The 21,403-nt window shown below is 37.6% G+C and overlaps 1 protein-coding gene across 6 annotated transcripts in view; it reads right to left on the bottom strand.

The window, feature by feature from the left end:
• COL14A1 (collagen type XIV alpha 1 chain) overlaps positions 1 to 21,403 on the bottom strand; it is a 138,178-nt gene that overhangs the window by 60,499 nt on the left and 56,276 nt on the right. For all 6 annotated transcript variants that reach the window (XM_026110069.2, XM_026110071.2, XM_026110073.2 and 3 more), the window contains 10 exons: positions 20,083 to 20,212; positions 16,607 to 16,746; positions 14,795 to 14,921; positions 13,581 to 13,720; positions 9,925 to 10,057; positions 8,055 to 8,126; positions 7,099 to 7,241; positions 3,393 to 3,522; positions 2,220 to 2,342; positions 598 to 747 (listed from right to left, as the gene is read on the bottom strand). In XM_026110069.2, coding sequence (XP_025965854.2) covers positions 598 to 747; positions 2,220 to 2,342; positions 3,393 to 3,522; positions 7,099 to 7,241; positions 8,055 to 8,126; positions 9,925 to 10,057; positions 13,581 to 13,720; positions 14,795 to 14,921; positions 16,607 to 16,746; positions 20,083 to 20,212 — 1,288 coding nt within the window. The remainder of the gene's footprint in view (positions 1 to 597; positions 748 to 2,219; positions 2,343 to 3,392; positions 3,523 to 7,098; positions 7,242 to 8,054; positions 8,127 to 9,924; positions 10,058 to 13,580; positions 13,721 to 14,794; positions 14,922 to 16,606; positions 16,747 to 20,082; positions 20,213 to 21,403) is intronic.

The following is a 21,403-nucleotide window of genomic DNA, read 5'->3' as shown; positions in this document are numbered from 1 at the left end:
CACACACACACATATATATATATATATACACACACACACACACATATATATATATATATACACACACACACACACACACACACACACACACACACACACACACACATATATATATATATATATATGTATATATGATTCTTTTGTCTGAAGGTTTGGAACTAAGTCAATTTAGTTAAACTAATGAGCACTGCTAAAATTCAGTTAATATAAAAAATATCATTATAACAACAATATTTCTGTAAAAGATTAATTTAAAGGCTTAAATGTATAACACCTAATTCAAATTATATACATGGAGCTAGAGAAAAAAAAGAATAAACAGACTTTCCATTAAGGAGATTTATACCTACTATTAAGCAAATATGCTTGAATGATAAAAAGTAATATCTGCTTTATGATGCATCTCATACTACTGTCCAGCAGCATATTTTAAAGCCTGATGCAGTCTGATAAAAAAAGAGACTTTCATTTTAGCAGACAATTAGCGCATGACAGAGAAAGACTTCCATGTGAAAATTCATTCAGAGAGCTGCACAAAGCTGACATTACAGTGCAAAACAGTCTGTAGATATGTGAACAGCATGAAATCATTCTTACGGGTTTTGGCTACGCCTGTTAGGGCATCACTGAAGCCTGTTGAGTATGAAGCAAATACTTTAACATTGTACTCTGTTCCACTGAAGAGATTTAGAATGAGAATAGTGTTAATATCATCCCCTACAAAGGTCTCCAACGCGGGCCCGGGGACTGCAAAAAGAAAAGAAACATTAGAAAAATCATTTGTTCATCCACTGAATCTGCAGGTAATAAAAACAAATCTTTAAGCTTAACCAAAATTACGTGCACTCCTGAAGTTTCTGCCTCATTTTTGTTTACCATACACAAAAACAAAGACACTCTACTTTTACTCAGAACAGTGCATGGTCCTTGTATGGAAAGAAGCCACAACACACTTGGGAAATTCAGCCGCAGGATTCATTAGGGCTAGACACTGGCATCTGTTAAGACTCTTTTGTTCTGCTTCAGTGACTTACTACTGCCCTAAATAGGCAGCCAAAGATCTCCTTAGTTTGATGGTGTGCCAGGACCAACAGGCGACAGCAGATGCCAGCCAGCAGCACAGTCCCTAAGGGGTTCTTATACAACAGCTTCATTTAATACTGTACAAAAATGATAATGCAAATAGAAAAGAACAAAATTATCCCCAAATCAGAACTGCAAACAGCTCCTTCACCATGTTTCTCTTCGCTGTTCTGGATACGCTTGAGAAACCAGACAGCATTGTCTTCAGACAATATTCTAATTCCTTAATGGTAACACATTCTTATTTCACTCTCAGGAGAGGACAACAGTTTTCTAAAGAAATCTGAATGAGACTGGGTGGCTTGTCTAGCAGCAACGTGCAGGTGGGCACAGGATGCAGCACAGACAGAAAGGGCAATGAGTACAATGGCAAGTATTTGGGAGGAGCAGGGTGAGAGACATAAAAGTCAAAGCAACTAAAGCTTTGTTTGCATTGTAAGGAGAAGGAAACTGAAGGATAGGAGAATCAGAGACTAGAGGTACAGGAAGCAGGTGAAAGGTAGTCACTGGAATAAATGGAAGGAATCAGGGTAAAATGACATAAAAGGACAGATTGAGAGTTGGGTCTGATCAACCTCAAGAAGGGAATGCCATGGGAGATTCTTACTGCTGTCTACAATTATCTAATGGGAAGGTGTAGACAAGGTGGAGTTAGACCCTCCTCTAAAGCAAACAAGAAGATGACAGGAGGAAATGCACAAAACTTCCAACACAGGAAATTTTGATTAGTTATTAGGAAAAGCAATTTCACAGTGAGGGTAGTCAAACATTGGAACAGATGCCTAGAGAGGTTTTAAAATCTCCATCCTTGGAGATACTACAGACTCAGCTGGATGAGGTCTGGTGGAATCTGCTCTAATTTGGCCCCATTTTGACCAGGGGATTGGATCAGATGATCTCCAGAAGTCCCTTCCAACCTACATCGTTCAGTGATTCTATGAAGCTTTCATACTCACAAACTCAGAGACTTAAGTTAATGGCACTTTTAAAGCTCTGTGAACAGTGTTGAAAATTGTTCTCTATAGGCTGCAACCAAATAATGTGGTAGGTTTAAGTATAAAATTCAGCAAAGGACAATGTCAAGACATTCTACAGGTAAAAACAGATGACAAAAAGAAATCAGTTTAAAAACTCACTGTTGATAGGTTTGTAGACAATTCTGTAACCCATAGTTGGTGAAGGCGGGGCATCCCAACTGATACGTAATCTGTTGTACCATTCATCTGAAACACGCAAATTCCTAGGAGCAGATAGGGGTACTAAAAGGAAGCAAAGCTATGCTTTAACAGGTGTATCTTTTACAAGCACAGGCATAAAACTCAGACATGCACATAAAAATGGTAAGGGACATCACCTAGTACCCTTAGATTTATGTGTAATGTTGTCAGAATGAAAGTCTTAATCAAATTCACCCTGCGCATTATTACAGTGGATTAATGTTGATGTATTTAAGAAAGTTAAACTAAGGATTAATTAAGAGCTCTGCAATCGTTCAACAAACAAGAAATTCTTGAATTATGTCTCAACTTTGTCCCAACATTAAAAAAGTAAGACAATTCAGAGATAATTTTCTTTCACTTATGTAGTTTCTTTCAATCCAAAAGCATTAGAGAGTTTTACAAGTATAAATCAAGCTCTTGTGAACACTTGAGCTTTCAAATGGATTCAGAGGACTATTTTACAACTTATTTTAGTGTCTGCACAAATGGCACTTCAATTTAGGCAGAAATTATGTACATTAAGAGAATAATTCAATAAAACTATACTATCCTTACTGGCGGTGCCTGATGAGATGATTTTTTTATCAACATACAATAGAGAGGGAACTTAAGCTAGAGCTGAGTAATCTTTTGGTACAGGGTCAGAACTCTAGAGATAATGCAACTGCATTTATAAAAAGTTTAGCCATGTTTCTAATGACCTTTAGGACGTAATGATCTCACCCAAAAGAGAATCTAACAGTATAATGGTTGGTTTAATTCTACCCCAATGGGCATTATTTATTTCTGCATTAGTTGGGTTTTCCTTGGTGGGCTATCTATCGAGGACTTACCAGATTTATTCCTCGGTAAATTTCTGCCAATTTACAGTATTTGAGCATAGAATATAATCTCTTAATTAAAAGTAACCCATTGCTTATAAATCAATGAAATGAAATTAATATAAAGCTCTTGAGTCACATAAGTCATGCAAAGTAAACTGACATTTATACTCAAATACATTATCACAGTGAAGGAAAAAAAGGCCAAAAGAATAAGCCTTTCTTTACACATATCCTGGCCAGAGACAAGCAGAAAGTTTGCACTTACAGGTTTTGCCAGGAGCTGAGATGCTGACTCCTTCCCCATCAGAATAGATGGGAGTAATGGTAACTTTGTATTCTGTATCAGAGAGCAGAGGCTGAAGCAGGAGACTGTTTTGTCTCCCAGGCACCATTACCTGGATGGTCAGAGTAGCAGAAACAAACAAGGCTAATGACTAGGGTCCACAACTTTTTTATATCATATGTGATATCTAACATCATATTCCACTAATACAGCACTACAGCAATCTACAGCTTGCATTGTAAAATAAAATAACTAAACTGTTCCCACTTTTAAGAAATCTATTAATTATACCTGAGTGAAATTAAAAAGGAGAATGTGCCTATGAGAGACCATAATTTTATATTAAATCTATGAGGCACTACAGCTGTATAAACCGGTGATGCTACCTCCATGGTTACTACTCAAACAGTAGTACCTTACAGACAAAATAAACCCTCTTGTTTTATTTATTCTTGACCTGAAAGGGATTGCCCAAAACTATGCCTATTAATAAAGGTCAAATGTTATGTTCTTTGAGGGCAGAAGATCATCCTTTCATGGGAGGAAGACATATGGATTCCAGAGACAAGCAAACATAAATTAAGCAAGCACAATTAAAACAGATTTGTCCTATCTCTGGTGGTAGCTATTTGAGAGAGATGGAGCAGGAGTACATCCCACAAAGAACAGAGGATCCTGAACTGTCATGAAACACTGAAGCTTTGCAGCAGGAGTCCAATCAGGCAACTTGAGAGAAGTGGAGAAGCTGTAAACAATCTTCTGGACAGTTTTGGTTGTGCTAGAGGAAGTGTTTCAAAGTGCTGAATTAGGCATTGCTCCTAATAGAGTGCAAGATTTCTTCCTAAGCAGCTATTTCTGCTCTTCCTGTATTTGCTGAAAACCTTCAACAGATAAGTGCACTTTAGCCAGAGACTCAAAAAGTAGTACCACAATAGTGGTGATTTACGTGACCAAGGAAAGCCTCGGAATCTTCTAATTTGTCAGTAAAAATCTTAATCTCAGAGAGCCTAGAGAGCCTGAATGGGAGCTACACCTGGCACATGGAGAGAATGCACTAAGAAAGGCGGGGGGGGGGGGGGGGGGGGGGGGGAGTGTTGATGGCACAACAAAATCTTCTGAGGAATAAAAGAGAAAGCTCTCACCAGTTTTAACGCTCCAGAATACATTCAAACTACTTCTAATTTTAGCAAGTGATACACAGAAGGAAATTAATCTAATATACCAAGTGTTGAGACTTGTCAACAAAATACTTCATTCATTGTTCAAAACTGGCAACTATATTATTGCAAGACCATCTAAAGACATGTGCATGAAAGACCCTGATGCTAAACTCTTCCATACATATACTTAAAGACACAATCCAAGTTTCTGAAAACAACACACAACTTCTTTGCTTTTTCAAGGAAGGCATACAAGTATTGAGAAGTCCCTCTTTTCCACATCTGCACATCAGAGAACAATATATTTTTCAGCAATGAAAAACATTCTTGGCTTGAAGGAAGAAAAAATGTGATCCTTCCAGCATGTACAGCACACCCAAGAACACACATACAATTAAGGGCTTGACCTTTCTGTGGTAAAAAGTATTCTATTACATTTCTTCGACCTTGATTTTCAGCCAATTGCATCAAGGATTAAAAAACTTTTTCATATTTTTATGGAAAGGGAGGAGTAACTGAAATTTATATCACTGAAATCAGAGCCAAAAAAACCTAAGGAAAGCATCCAGCATCCACCACCGAATTGTCACGCTATAGTATACTTAAGCACAGATTCCACAAAATCTTTGGGTTCTGCTACAAAAATGTACTTAAACATGTGAACACTCCCCCCAGAATTTAATGTGTGTGTCATTTCATTAACGTCTGTGTTACACTTCTCAGGTGCTTGAAGCCACATGATAAAACACATTCCTTCAGTTACAATATGGTTAGTTTAAAGTATGTATTTAAGTCACTCCTTATTCAGCAAAGGATGTAGGCACATGATTAATGTCAAAGGCTCTGAAAGACATGCTTAATTAGTTTGCTGAATTATGACCAAAGATAGTAAGAATTGTTTACTTAAATTAAATAATTTGCTGAATTACAGCCAAGATGCCTAATCTTACAAATTTATAATTTCCTTCAGTGCATTTTTGAGTCAACTCAAAATTCCTTCTAATTGCCAGAACTTAAATACTCTTCCTACAGTTTTAATTTTCTTTTAAAATAATAGCCAGTCATTGAACACGGAAACAGAACTACATTTATATGATCTAACTGAATTTGATTAAGCTTTCCAGAGCTGAAACAGTAAATCTGGAATCTGTATTTCAGAAACTTCTGTTTATTGTTACATGAACAATCTAAGTTCCACCCGTTGTGCTGTGCAAGCTCACTTGCTGTGCAATGTATTATATATTATACTATCATATACTCAACGTAAATTTACTAAGAATGTTTTCCAGTCCAAAAGGAAACCACTGTATTAGGAGGTCATTTTCAGATTATAGTTGGAAGAGATGATTAAAAAGTAATTTTCTAGCAAAGTCTCATAAAAGATGAATGAAATCAAAATGCAAAAAGACTATTTCATATTCTTTCTAAAAAAAATCCCAAATAACTCCTTTTTAAACCATTTTTATTGATACAGTCTTTACAGAAAAATGGGGCTAAAATGACAGCAGCTGGTATCAAAAAGAGTATCCCGTATTTTTAATATAACTGTGATATGAATGGGAGCGAGCCACATGACTGAGACCAACAAAACTCTAATAAGGAGGTTGACGTGGGGAATACTTTTGCATTCTGAACTATTAACTTTAGAAAATAACCTTGAACTACACACACTATTAAATTTTTCTATATATAGCTATCTCTAAATTTAAAAATTTGATTTTTGTGGAAACCAAGCATTGCAATATTACATTTCTCCAAGTGTTAAAAAGAAAGCTCTTGGCCTCACAGTATTCTGAGATGATCTCAAAAATTGTGAAATTTTAAAATAACACACGATTTTTTTTTTATTTGCTATATGCACAAAAGAGTACTCATACTACTAGTCATTCTTTCAGATGTTTTCCTAATGTCTTGAGCATCAGAAGCTTTAGTTTTGGGGATTTTTTTTAGTTTTAATCATCACATGATACTAAAAGAATAACAAGGACACTTAGGCACTTAAATTCCGAAGTGTTGTCCTTATTGTGACATGTTCAAGTTATGTGAGCAGTACGAGAGGTCTGCATTTGAGCCCTAATTATACTGGCTGAGTGTAAAATGAGGAGAGAAACAAAACTGCTTAATAAAAGAAATTACTCAAGATCTTTCTATGTGAAAACTGAGAGGTGTTAAAAGACAATCTCAGGATAGAAAAAGGCCTAGGATTAACCCCTCCCCCCCTCCAAATTAGCCAAATTTAAAAAACATGGGAAAAAGAGGTCAGGCAGGTAGTCTTTTAACCACAACCTCTTTAAATACATGTGCAATAGGGCCTTGATCTGCATCAAGAGCATTTGACTGCCCTTGTGTGCCATGCATCAGGTACCTTAGGATCAAAGCTTTCAAGCTCAATCTCAGTAACACCAAACATAGATCATCTACTAATTGCAACAAGTGTGTCACATAAAGCAAGATCATGCCTTAGCAATTATTAAACAAATTTTTCAAGCCTATTAGCCATACAAGAAAGCCATACAGACCACTCTTACCACTTCCTCAGCACGATCACCTCTTGCAGTGAGATAGGTCACTCTGAACTGCTGAACATTGTCATCTGAAACGTCCCACATCACCCTTAGGCTTGATGTTGTTTCATCATCTATAACAAGGTTTCTTATTCCTGGTCGAAAAACTACAGCCAAAAATAATTCAATTAATAATTTCTAAATTCTATTTTTAGATTTAAAATTTGTGCTAATTATCATCAACTAACTGCAAGCTACATTACATCTCCACTGAAGTCACGGTGGGTCTGCAGACCTATCTGGGTCAAGCCCCTACAGACCTGGGCTTAATAACAACCAAATATTAATAACTTAATTAAAGTAATAGTTATCTTATGTTGCAGTTAATATATATTATCCCACATGCTTTGTTTACTTAAATTACTTGGCTTGTAGAGCTTTAAAATAATCAAAAATATACTACAGCTAGAATGTTACAGAAAAGAAGTAATGTAGAACTGTTGATCCCTAAAAGTTGACTCTAATTCCAAGGAAAACAAACAGAACTCTCAAAACAAAACAAAATTCTGAAGTGTTTTCAGCCACAAAAAAAGAGAAAAGGAAGCTGGATTTTCCAAATTAGATTCAGTCTCTTTGTTCCTACATAATATCTCTAGTACCATTCAAAGTCCCTACACGGTGTTACAGTTTGGTTCCTCAACCCCACACGCCAGCTGCAGGCAGCTGGAAACAAGCAGAAGGGTTGTGCAGGAGCAGGATAGTGGGTGCCTTTCGCAGGTGACATCCCACCCCTGGGGTCTGCACCTCCACATGATGTGACAAGGGACTGCACCCACCATGCGAACCATCAGGAACTGTGGTTATCAGCCCCTCATTAATATCACAGCTCTCTGCTCCTTGATCTGCCGGGGGTGTTACACTGTGGAGAGCCTTAGTTCCTTGCCTTCAGCATTTAAATTCTTTACATTTATTCTATTTACCTGCTGTTGTGGGTTTAGAAGTTGTGGTACTGCTAGTAGCCACAGCGGTAGGTATTGCGGTAGTCCTCGCAACTGAAAAATAATACTCGGCTTGATTCAAGAAGATAGGGAAGTCACAGTATTTATCTCCTATTTCTAATTACGACAATAAAACTATGTACACACACATACACAAGTATCCCACACACTTTGGGCATTTTAGAAAGTAAAAGAGAACTATTCATTCAGTTTACTTTAGGCACATATATTTACAGGATCAGCACTTAGCTCTGCAGATAAGGCACAACTATAAACTGTATCATTAAATAAGAATAAATATAGTCTTCCACATTCCTGGCTGAGCACTGCACCATGACTTCCACTTTCACCTTTTCTTAAGAATGTCATATTAACCGACTTGAGAGCTCTTTAAGGAAAAGGTAAAAAGAGGAAATACACTTGTCCAAGTTAAAAGAGGAAGTACACCCAGCAACACTCGGCAAAGCCAGCAACATTTGGATGGGTAAGGACCTCTTGCCTTAACAGAAGATTCAAGATTAAGCCCAAGATTAATTTAATGGGAATCAAATAAATTTTTGAATTTACACATTAAAAATACACAGCCATTGACTTAACCAAGTCACAATCCATAAAAAGAAAATGTGTGCATGAATTTTTAAAGAAAGTTTTATCTTTTTTCCTCATTGGATAGGAGAAACAGAAAGGATACACATTGGTTTATGTCATCCAAACACGTATCCTACTCTGCTCTTCAGTAGTAATTTACTGATACTTTAATAGGCTAGATTAAAAACAAAATCAAATATTTTCCCACAGAAAAACTCCTTTAATATGGAGTCAGCCACGGACAAGTTATTTTTCATATCTGATGATGCTGATGTAGAAAGGAAGAAGCTTTTTCAGGTTGGTCATCTGAAATCATCTGCTTGATTGAGTAAAGCCAGTTTCCATGAACTGTACATTTCTCCAGAAACAAGTTTAAAAAAAAAAATACATTTTCAGATTCAAACTATTTTAGAGATGGGAATGGGAAGCACCAGTTATTTGAGAGAGGAAGAGAGAGAGATGAACATCTTCAAGGCAATGATTTTATCGCAGATTATTATAGTAGATATCATTCAAGTATAGCAGCTGCATCTCCAGGTCTAATCCAACCCTCTGGCCTGAATCAGGACTCTACTTAAATTTAGCAAAGCACTTAAATATATTTTTTACTTTGAGCATATGTTTATTTCTTTACTAAATAGCAACGGATTTAAATACACAACTAAGTATGCCAGTGAACTTTAGCAACCTCGCTGAAATAGCGGGCCACTGTTTCAGTTATGAAATAATATTACACTGAACATGATTTTAAGTTTTATTTTTGTTACTTCCATGTTAAATTCACAGGTATTAGTGTAAACTTTCTGGATCACTATTACAGCCAAGAATGAGTGCAACTCCAGTGAGTATAAATTACAAAAATAGAATGGAAAAAGGAATGGTGTTAATGCCAAACATTTTCAATGAAATTCTGGTAAACTATTTACTTTAAAACATTTATTCTCCAAACAAAACCTAATATAGCTTCTAATAAGGAACCCTGTTCCATGACTAAATATTGAAATGTAGGATGAAAGAATATATTCTCTCATCCAAAGGCTGTTAATACCACTGCTCAGAGAGAGAGCCAAACCATCATGATTCAATGCCATCTACCACACAACATTAAATAAGAAAAGCAAAAAATACAGTCAGCAAAGCCTTGGTGATAAATCACCATATTCTTCAATGTTAGAGATACTCAAAGATTAACTATATCTTAAACATAAGATTTATGCATTAATTTTAAAAGTGTCTGAAATTCATAATCAATAGTTTTTCTTACATGTAGCTCCAAGAACAGCAACAACTTCACTTTCACTTTCATCATCAAAAACTGCCAGCAAAGAAATTTCGTATTCTGTGTTGGGCAACAAACCCTCAATAACATGAGTGTCTGCGTCTCCCTTTAAGACAACCTAAAAAACAGAGCAAGAATAAAGCAAAAGAGTTCTGTGTTTGATTAATTTACATAAGTTGACTGAATAGATTCTACTTTAAAATCACAGAAAACTACACTCCAATATGCCCAAGTAATTTACTAATTAGACTGAAATAAAAAGTAACATAGACAAAGTTTGGAAAAAAATTGTTAAGATAAGAATATTTAAAATGTATTTATTACTTTATTGCTGGCTTGATTGTTCTAATGTGCAATCTCTGACTTTCACCTGCAGCTAATTAATTGTTAAAGCTGACCACGTGCATTTCATTTGAAAATAATCACTGAAATCCACTGATGAAAGCAGCATAACACTAGATTAACTTTAGTTTACTTTTCTACTATTCGAACATCATTACAGCAAACATACTCAGCAATTCCACAGCTTTGCAAAATGCTGTTTCTATACTCAACATACAACTACCTATGTTCAGGTTTTCAAGTTTTCACTTTGTCACTGAACATGATCTCTAACACCAGCAACATTAAGATAATATCTTTGCAGTTTCAAAAGGTAAGAATATGCTGCCATTAGCTAACATAATTATAATCTGAGTAATGATTCCACACGTTCGAATGTTACTCTCAGGGAAAAAAGACACTGCAAACAGTTGTATAAACGCGAAAGTTTAAATCCTTGGTCTTTGCTGTCGTTTTACTAGGTCTGGCCCGCTATGACTGAGCAGGGTGAGGGGATGCTCATACCGTCTGTATCACTAGCAGATTTGATGTGCGTGTACACAAAACGGTAATCTGTGGCAGGAAGATGGTAGCTAACTGCATGAAGGAGAAATTTATTCCACCAACAGAGCCAGTTCCAGAAAGGATGTCTGTCCACAGCCAAAGAAATCAAGTGGTGTGTATGTTGTAACAGAAAGGACATTTGCTGTAGACTTGGAAACTATGGGAGATGTTTTGCTAATGGGTTTGCTGTTTGTTGTGCTTTTATATAGTAAGTTTCCTTGATTTTTACCTACGACACCAGCAGAATATTCACCTATGCAATGTCAACTGTAAGAGGAAGCTTTCACTTTGGATCTTTTTTTCTTTTGTAATATTTTTACTGCAAAGCATCAACAGATGGAGTTGAAACCAGATGAAGCAGAATACAAGGAACCTGAGCAGTAATTCTAGTGAAACAGGCTGACTGGTTTTGGGAACAGTTTTTAGGCTATGCAGACAAATACTAGGGTAAAACAATCTTTCTCTAGAGTAACACTGGCAAGTTTTTTGTAGGTGGCCACTGTACAAAGGAAATCAAATTAAGGTTTATAATGGAAACCAAACAACACTTATGCTGCATAAAATCTACTACAGCAGTCAGCAGAAATAGCAAATCACACTTTATTCTTTTTACTATCACAGAATAAGATTTCCTTAGTTGACAGATAGGCAAAGTCCAGGAAAAAAAATATACTGAGTGGAGGAGGGATCCATAAAACAATCAGACTTTCTGAACTCAGAAAATGAAAGCAAAGAGAGATGAGTTGGGCCCATGTCTTCTGCAACAATCAAATCATGGATTAGGCACTCCATGCTGCACATTTCCTGGCAAAAATTTTCTTCGGAAAAATTCAGAAGTGAGCTTGAGTGAGTCTAGCTGTATTCTAAATAGGTGTAAGTAATACCTCCCTTTCCAGTTCCTCAGAGCCTCTAGTCAGGTGTATCAAACCATCATGAATTTTCTATACATAGTTACCATCTTATACATTACTTTGCCATCCTTTCTGAAAGGTCACTTCTACCAGGGTCCACTCCCTGCTAATTTAGAAAACACAAAAAGAAGAACACAAGGTGCTGAACTTTCAAGCGGAGAGGACAAGTAACGGGCATAGCAAGAAGAGTAACCAACGCAAGAGTATAACAACATGCATTCTCTACTTTAACCTACAAATACAAGGCCACTCTTAAAAACCTTATTCCTGCTCTTTAGTGCCAACACTGCACAACTCTCTCACACATCAGTAGTGTGGGTGAAGCTGAGAGGTGTGTATTTCTCATCACCACTGTGACCCCACTCGGCTAATTGGCAAGCTGGGTCTTGGAAGAAAGAGAGGGAGGGCATGTTGTTTCTCTGCATGACTGATCACTTAGCTGGGAAAGAAGTTTAAAGAGGCAACAGCCTGGAGGTATTGTGCTATCCTTGACCTGACCCTGTTAGAGAAGTCATGCAAGCAAAACAAGAAAGCAGCTTGGGTATTTTTAATATTTCAAGATATATAAAAATATGAGGGCCTCCAGCAATTCTTAATGAATGAACTGAGTAAGTGGAACCTTAAAAGTTCAAATATTTTGTGATCATTTATTCTCACACTCAAAAAACATCACAGATATCATAAATCCCACTACAAAAACACATATGGATTAAAGGGATTTGCTGGCAACTACTCCCTGGAAATTAACACAAACAAATCAGTCCCTCTATTGCAGGAGAAATTCTAGGGGATGACGTGTGTCAGCTCACTCATTTGCAAATTCCTTCTTTCCTCGCCCCTCTTGTAATTTCTTTCAACAGTTCATGGGACTGCTTTTTGCCAGGTGGAAGGGAGGCAAGAATAAGGCTAGACTAACTTCCAGAAAAATGCCACATAACCTAGTCTGAACAGACCACTTTCTGCCCTAATGAAAGAAAAAATGATGCATGAAACGTAGGCCCAGCAACATCATCTTCCCCAGCATGCCCTGTGCCCAGGTAAATAGTTCGGAGATGTGGCCCCTCTTCATAGTGCAGATGCCAACAGAGAGAGACGTTTGAGAGGGTACAGGAGACTGAGGAGTACAAAATAGGGGAAAAAGAAAGAAGGAATAAAAAAAGAAAGGGGAGGAGAGGATATGAGACAGACTATGAGAGAGGAAAATCTGGGAAACGGATTTATTTGGGAAAGTAGCTGGAAAAAGAGAATAAAGCAGAAAAAGCTGAAGAGATGAAAAGTCATTTAAGAATTCAGCCTAATGAAAAAATGGCACTACAGAGAAGATGTACAAAGGCCTACAGCAAAAAAAGTACAGCATTGGCAGGAAAAAGAGAAAGAAAATCATAAAAAGGAAAAAATTACTATGTGCAAACTTCTGTAAGGAATGGTTCATGGCTAAAGCTTAAGCAATTTTACTGTGACAGCTTATTAGACAAATTTGGAGCCTCATCTGAGGCTACAACAACTCTCACTCAGCCACATTCTTCATCTTTGCAGCAAAGCAAACAGCATGACCCTCTGAAAACTGAAGCAGTACAGAACAGCAAAGCTAGGTCTGTGGCAATTGGTACATTACAGACTAGATTGATTATTTGCTAAAGATCTCTTCTTTCCTCACCTCCTGTTCAAAGCAAACAAATATTGGTTTGATTTTGTTTCAAGAGAGCTTTGTAATGGGGCAGATTCTTCTCTGAAGGAGTCAACCGGCCACACTTAGTTGGCACGAGTTAAGTGTTTGCAGCACAGGTGTCCTCAGAGTGGATTCCCTCCTCCATTTGACACATTTGGAGACTCAAGGCAACTCACCTCTTCAGACTTCCCACCATCCAAAGGTATCCATGCCAATCTGTAAAAAGCAATATCTGAGGAGGTAGGTTTCCAGCTGACCCTAAAACTATCTGTTGATGCTTCCTCAACTTCCAAATGCTGGGGAGCTGGAACCTTTTCTGCAAAATGTTACACAAAGGAGAAGTGAGAGTGAATTATTTTCTGAAACCTACATAGACAACATCATCAGGCACAAACCATTTCACCTGCATCAACATCAGAGGTAGCTAACAAAGGCATTGCCGATTCTTTGCCTGTTTACTGTACTGGGAGAAGCGTTTTCATAACTGGAGGAGGGGAACACCCACAATACATGCTCTTTACGTATTCCAACCATATGCATTAAATCCTCCTTCTTCTCTCTTTTGAAGGAGCTCCGTGCAACCCTCACTCCCTCTCCTTTACTCAGAGCTCTGTGCACCATGCTCTTTTCTTTTCCTTCACCTCAGACCAAAGTCCCAATCCCTGCCCTTGCCAGAGGCTCTGTGCACATTCCCACTTGCATTTGGCATGTGGCTATCAGTCTCTTGCTGATATGTATGTCCTTTTTCCTTGTCCACCTCATGTTTCTCTTTCCTCCCTCAAAGCCCTTCTCCTCCCTTTGCTATGCTGGAAAAGGTTAAAAGTGTTATCAGCCATTTGTTTAATGAACAGACAACTTGCAGAACTGCTCCAAACTTTAACTGTGCTAAAGGGATCAAAGGAGCTTTAGGTATCTTATATTTTCTCCTTTTGGTGTTCCAGTTTCTCCCCTTGTATTTACAGTTGTACTCTTTATTGCCTACACGATTCACTAGTTAGATGTATGATTCAAAATTCATCACATTTCAGACAGAGAGATAAATGCCATCACGTTGAATGATGCTTCAGAAAGTTGTGGAGACAGCTGTTTTACCACCTAAATGGAATAAAAGATACTTTACAAATGGCTGATCCTGCGAACACTGAAGAAATGAACCTTATCCACACAAACTTTTTCATGATGTCACAGCTTACTCCCACGAGTGAGGATGAAATTGGCTGCATAACAAGGGAGCAATGACACTGAAAACTCCAATGGAATAAATAGTAAGCACTCCATACATCTGAATCCACGGTCAGAGACACTTGCTGTTACTGATCTTACTTTCCAGTAAAGTAAGTGAATATCAAAATTCTTCTTGGAAAACCTTCAAAAGTTGAGCAATACTTACTTGTTGTAAAGCTGCCAGTAAGTGGTTCAGACTGCCCTTCATCATACAAGGAGAAAATAGCAACAGTATATTCTGTAAGGGATGTCAGACTTTCCAGAGTGTGTGCTGAAACGCGATCAACTTCCACCTATAGAAAGTGTAATTTGCAGCAGGTATTGATCATACTTAGGAATAACGAAAGAAGATTGCTTTACAGTATCTGTCTCTGAAATTCTTCTCGGTAATAGAGAGAGCAAATGTCATGTAATTAGGAAAGAAATTCTGTGAAACTATGAACAAAGATAAATTAAGGGCTGTAAAACCTGGCAAAATCCATTAGAAATAGATCTTTTTGTTTAGGGCAAACTAGAGAAAAGGAGAATATAGTCTTAGTCAGCCTAGCTCACTAGCTAAAATATCAGCACTGTATATTCAGGAAAGTGCAAATGGAAGGAACTTCCTGGGCTATCAAATCCAGTCCCTTGCTATTATGGATAAGCGTTGCATAAACTACTATGGTTAATATTTGTCAAGATAAAAGATGACAGTTTTATCTGGTCTCTATCCAGAATACAGTTAACATGACTTTTCAGGGGATATAAAACTCAAAGCTGTATAAACTGGCAGTGTATCAGTCCAACTATCCAGTGTCATGTTAGCTCAGCACCTTAGGGAGAACGATACCAGTCCAAGGCAAACAAAAAAAATGTCACCTGCTCTTTCAATAGACATAATAGACATAAAAGAAGAGCTAAGAAGTTAGTAAAAACCTACCAAATATTCACTCACAGTATAAAGTATATTAAAGCAAGCCTGAGAAGTTCAAATACCATTATGATGAATGTGGACAAGACATTATCTATATTAAAAATAACCTTTAGGAAGAGGTGAAGTGATTCCTATCTTAAATGTTAAGGGAACTTCAGGAAGAAAAAAAAAAAAAAAAAGACAAAACTTCACGCAAACATGCTCTCTTCTAAACTTGGGAACAATTTCTTTCAGTTTTAATACAAATGTTCATCTCATATGTAAGAAAGACAAGGCAATTCCCAGAAAAAACATAATTACATATAGCAACTATTAAAGAATTTTTGGAGGGCTAAGGCATATATTACAATTTATTTTTAAGGGATCTGGCCTGTTTTAATAATCAGACTAGCTTACAGCAATCATTATTCTAAAACTGTTTTCTACTTTTTATTTCTGTGTTAATACCATTTCATTTCATCCCATTTTTCATTCTATCAGAGAACTCATGCTGCTAAAAGCTATTACAAAACATCTTTAGTCACGAGGCAAATGTCATGTTACATAGCTAAATTATTAAATTGCAAGAGTCTAAGTTAGAACTAATTGGTATCATCCTGTCATCATTCTGTTCAAGGAAAGTCAATTTTCCCTCCAATCTACAACTATAGCAATAAATGTAACAAAATATGGTGAAGCCTTCAGATAGTATTTTTGAGTAAAATTTATAACACGACATATGATATACTGGTAGCCCGGTTATCTGGACTGAATCAAGAATAAGTATTTCCACACCATACATTTAGTCAAGTCTACAAACCATTACTTACTTGAGTAGTTTCTTTCAGTTTGTGTGTGCAAGCTATGACTGTTCTGGCACGTAACAAATTCTGAATACTTTGCCCAGGTATATGATGCACTTCCCATACTAAGCAAAACGTTGTTTGCGCTAAATTTCAGAATTCTTTAGTAAATCTTTTATTACAGCTTGCAAGTTAACATTTGTTTGTAAAGGTTACCCTTAATAATTAAAGAAGTTTGGGAAGGTCTGAGATGGGTAAGAGAAGGAAAGAGCTAATAATTTACCTCATTGGTTTCTGTTCCATCTGTTTTAACGTACATGATGCGATAGCCCTTTACATTTTGGGGAGCAGGATCCCACGTTAGCTTAGCACTACTGTGTCCAACATCAGAAAATCTCAAGTTTGTCGGTGGGCTTAGAGGCACTTGAAAAGAAGAAAGATTAAACCATGAAAATGATTCCAAGTTTTATCTGCAAAACATTTCATGCCTTGTAAACAAACAGCACATTCTCCATGAAAAAATTCATACCACCAGGTAATAAGGCTAATAATCATATGCCTATAGACTCTTTTATTTCAGGCTTGCATCAGGCAAAGTACTGACATGAATCCTTACATTTAAAAAACCCTACACAATCTCTACTTCAATGAGACTACACAAGTACTTAAAGGCAGGTGATGCAGTTTTAGTTCTTTGCTTAAACAGAACCTACAGTCTTGGTAAGTGTGTCTCAGTTAATACTGAAACGGAAAGAAAATAGGTTCCTGCTCATTGTGGATGCCATGGCTGGACTTACCCTGCACAATACTTTCCATACATATGTGTTTGTATTTGTAAATAAATTTAATTCAAGTAGATCTGTACCCCATATGTGTTTGTTTTCCATAAGTCTTCAAGCAAAAATATTTGCTGGCAGGAAAATTTTGGCAAAACACTCTCTGAATCCTCGAAGTCCCTGATACAAGGGTAAGTTTGTCCAAAACCACAACTAGTTTAGAAGATCTCCACAGCTGCTTTTTTTTTTTTTTTTTTTTTTTAACCTCTACTTAACCTTTCCTCTGTTATTACATACAGGAATCCTTCTCTGTATAGAGGACTGCATTTGGTTGAATCTGTTTCCAAACAGCAACCCCAAATAAAGCCATATTTATATATTATATACTCTTTGACGGGGATGAACTGGAGGAAAAAGGGGCCATGCAAGACAGTCTCAGACTGCTTCCAGTTTTCTCTCACACCAAAGGAAAATAATTTGTGCTGTCTCTGCTGCTCTCAGTAGCAGGTTCTGTATTAGCCCAACATCTAGCAATTTGCTTTGAATTTTGAAGTGTATCTCTATCCATTCCTGCTTTCACATGCACACACTCCTCACCAATCTATGTGGATAAACAAACTGCAGCACTTCCAAATCGGTTTCCCCCAGACAAGAGCAATGGGAAAAAATAAAAGAAAAAACACGTATGATAAGGGATCTTTAACCAGGCCATATATATTGGCCCTGAACCTGCAAGTAGACACCTAACCAGCTTAGGAACAGACAAGTCAACTTGGCTGTGAGGAAAAGGAACACAGGAACAGATCATAATTACATTAGATGAGTTTGCCACACGTTCTGGCATTCAGTATATTCCTCTGAGTCAAGTGAAGGGAGTATCACGTGCTGGCTTTCCTTTCTACTTTGTCAGCTGTGGAATGCACCTCATCTCACCAACCAGGCCGTACCACAAAATACTACAGTCTCGGTTCTTTCTTTTTGGAACCCATCCTCCTGCCAACAGCGCGCTCCCGACCAGACACAGTCCTGCTGCCAGCATTACGTGATACTGACAGCGAGTCTTGGATAAATCCTGCTTCCCCTGCCTGCCCCCTCCCCCCAAATACCCACCCCAGAATAAACTTGCTGATCATGACTTGGTCTGGCATAGAGAGGGGTTTTGCTACAGTGACTGGGATGATAAAGTGCAGAATAATATTTTCCCCTAAATACAGAATATCTGATACATGTAACAGTATTGCAAATTAGGCAGATCACTCTCCAGGCAGATGCACAGTCCAGGAAGAAAATACTAGGTGGCCTATTCTTTAGTTGGAAGCCAGAAATAATCACACTGAAAGAAGAGAAAAAAAGAAAAAAGGCAATCTTAAATCTGGATCCAGGCAGGGAAGAAAATACCCGTGAACACTGACCATGTGTGACAGGTATGCTCACCCAGGGCTTTCCTTCCTCCCAGACTGACCAGAGGGCTTATTTGAATAGCTACATAGAGAAGGTTCATAGAGAAGCATCAATCTTCTTTCCTACTAAAGTGCTAAAGACCAGAGAGAGTTGGCTGCACTGAGTCACCCAAAAAATAAATGAAGGTTGCAGGGTGGTTAGTTTTGTTTTTTTCGGGTCTGGTACAGTAATGATGATGCTGAGGCTGACTAGCATATGTTACTAGCTTCAGTGATGAAACACTACCGTCATGGATCCTCAGCTTGTGCCAATGTATCTGGAATTCACATGTGATCTTCCATCCAATGTTCTAGCCAGGTTTAGAGCTGTGCAGCCTCCAAGATCATACGACATGAAGTGAATTCAGGCTGGCATAGCCATAAACTATATAAGCTACTGTTCAGGACAAATAAGACAGAATTTGGGCAGACAGTGACTAAAAAAAAGAAGGAGTGAGAGATGAAAAGAGAGAAAGAGAGAGAGAGGGACAAAGAGAGAAAAGACAGACTTGGTTCTCACTGTTATAAATCTCCTATACTCATTTCAAGTCCACAGATACGCCCAGGTTGCATCAGTTCAGGATTAGCACTTGCCTCTCTTCAACTGTTCTCTGAGAGATGACCCAGTTCAAACAGCACTCCTACCACTTCCTCCACCGTTACTGATTTCACAGGCAATTGCTCTGGTGCTTCTTTTTCTTAGTACTTGCATGGCTGAACTTGCACCCATTAAACGTAAATCACTTGCACACTGGCCTACTCGTGTCAGGAGCACAACACAAGAGGAAGTAACTACTCGACTCATGGGAGCAGTGGAGGTGTCACTGAATGCAGTTCCAGAAATATCCCGGCAGTACAATTGCCTATTTTCAATTCCTTTGTCTTCCAAATGCTAAGGCTATTTAGAGAGCTGACATACAGTTCTGTCCTCTGCTAACTGTACACAGCATTTAGCTGGCCAAACTCTTGCTGCTTATTAAAAACACACCATCTATCATGAGTGCACAGGCACTTTCCAACCCTTCATTTACCAGATGTTCGGCAGTGGGGGTTGGAGAGAAGTCTTCCCTTTGCTTTTTTTCCCCTCTGTAATGACTACTGCAGAGCCAGAGGAATAAATTTCTCCATCTGAGCAGACTCTCCCACACACCTACTTCTCCGACTACATGCATCTAAACAGGGCAGTTCCATTTTATCTCTACGTTATAACAACTCATGACATTCATTCGTCTTCAGCAAGTTCAAAAAACTCTGTCATTAGTTCCACTGAAACCAACAAGGATATCAGTAGAACCACTACCAGTAAAAGAAAAGAGTTCAGAATCTTGTTAAAAAAACTATTTTGTGGAAACTGATATCCTCAGCCTGTATAAATTAAGTGTTAGCAATGAGAAACTACACAGTCATCGCAACTAAGGTACAGTTAAGACTTCCTCCTATAGACTATTCAAATCAATTTTTAAAATCAGATGTCTGTTCTAATATGTACAGGCTCTTCTGAAGTTTTATTAACACTTAAGTGAACATAGATATGTACTACCCACAAGTAGTTTCTTGTCCTGTAAGGGGATCACTAGCTTCTTCTCCAAACATGGCGTAAACTGTGACTGTATATTCTGTATTCGGCAATAGTCCATCCAGTTCAAGATCTGTTGAGGCCTCTCCGATTTTTATCTAAAAACAACACGAATAAAAGAGACACATAATTTCTGAATTAGCTCATGATAGAGAAAAATATTATTTATACACTTAAATTAGGCATGTGATCAAATGCTTTGCTGAGCCAAGGCTTTGTCTGATACTGTGCCTGCAGTACTTGGCCCAAGATTTTAGGATTGCGCACAACAACCAAAACATCAACATTGTCAAAAAGCCAAAAGCCAACATGCAGGTAAGAGGAATTTAAAAGCAACCAGTCACATTAACAATGACACGATAGTCCTCCTCTGCTGAACCTGCAGTTACTAAGCCCTTTTCATTCACAGCTACACCTTGTTCCATCTTTAGTCTGTCATAGGATAAATTGTTTTCCGCCCAGAGCAAGGCTCAGATTTGCTCTTTGCTACTTAAGCTGTGTATCATTTTCCTCCTCCACCTCTTTACTGAGTGCCACATTAAGGGCGAGTGATTTATTTAATGTGGGGGGGGGGGGGGAATCTTTCTTCACGGTGAGGCTCAGTCTTCCTGATTCAGCTAGTTTTCAGAGAGGCACCATTTTTAACAAAATTACGTGCTCATAGCCACTCATTTAGCAGGGAACACAAGTTTATGTGAGATCTTGGTAGCTTCCTATCCCATTTCCACAAGTTTGCATGCCCTTGCATGCTTTTTAGTGTTCTTGCTTGGATAAAGACTTTAAACATAATTTTACGTACAGAAACTGGAGCATAACAACATTTCAAATCCTAGTCTGAAGATTCCATTGGAACTATGCTAGCCACTTTAAAAAAAAACAAAAAGTCCACTCTTCTTAGCATATTTAGTGACAGTATAAGACTGGACTTTACCTTTCCCACCTTATTTTTCTTCTAAAAATATCTTTTAGGAATCATCTCTGAGTGAAGACACTATTTTAAAATTTAAAAGTAAAAGTTGAACAGAATAAAAAGAAAACCAATAAATGTCATATCTTATAATTTAATTCAATTTCAAAGGACCTGATGAGAACAAAGGCTAAACTTCATATTCTTCTAATAGCACATTCAGAAAATAGTTCTTAGTTTTATTTCATTTTTTTCTTTCTTTGGGCGTTTGCTTTACATGATGATACAGTATCACTCCAAAAGACTCACTTTAATTCAGCTGAAACAGCAGCATTTTTGTATGACAATGAGATAAAACAGTAATTGGCTGGTACTTGCCCTT

Source organism: Dromaius novaehollandiae, chromosome 2 (assembly GCF_036370855.1).
Source record: "Dromaius novaehollandiae isolate bDroNov1 chromosome 2, bDroNov1.hap1, whole genome shotgun sequence".
NCBI lineage: Eukaryota > Metazoa > Chordata > Aves > Casuariiformes > Dromaiidae > Dromaius > Dromaius novaehollandiae.
The sequence above is the reverse complement of the archived record's forward strand: the minus strand, read 5'-3'. Positions and strand labels throughout refer to the sequence as shown.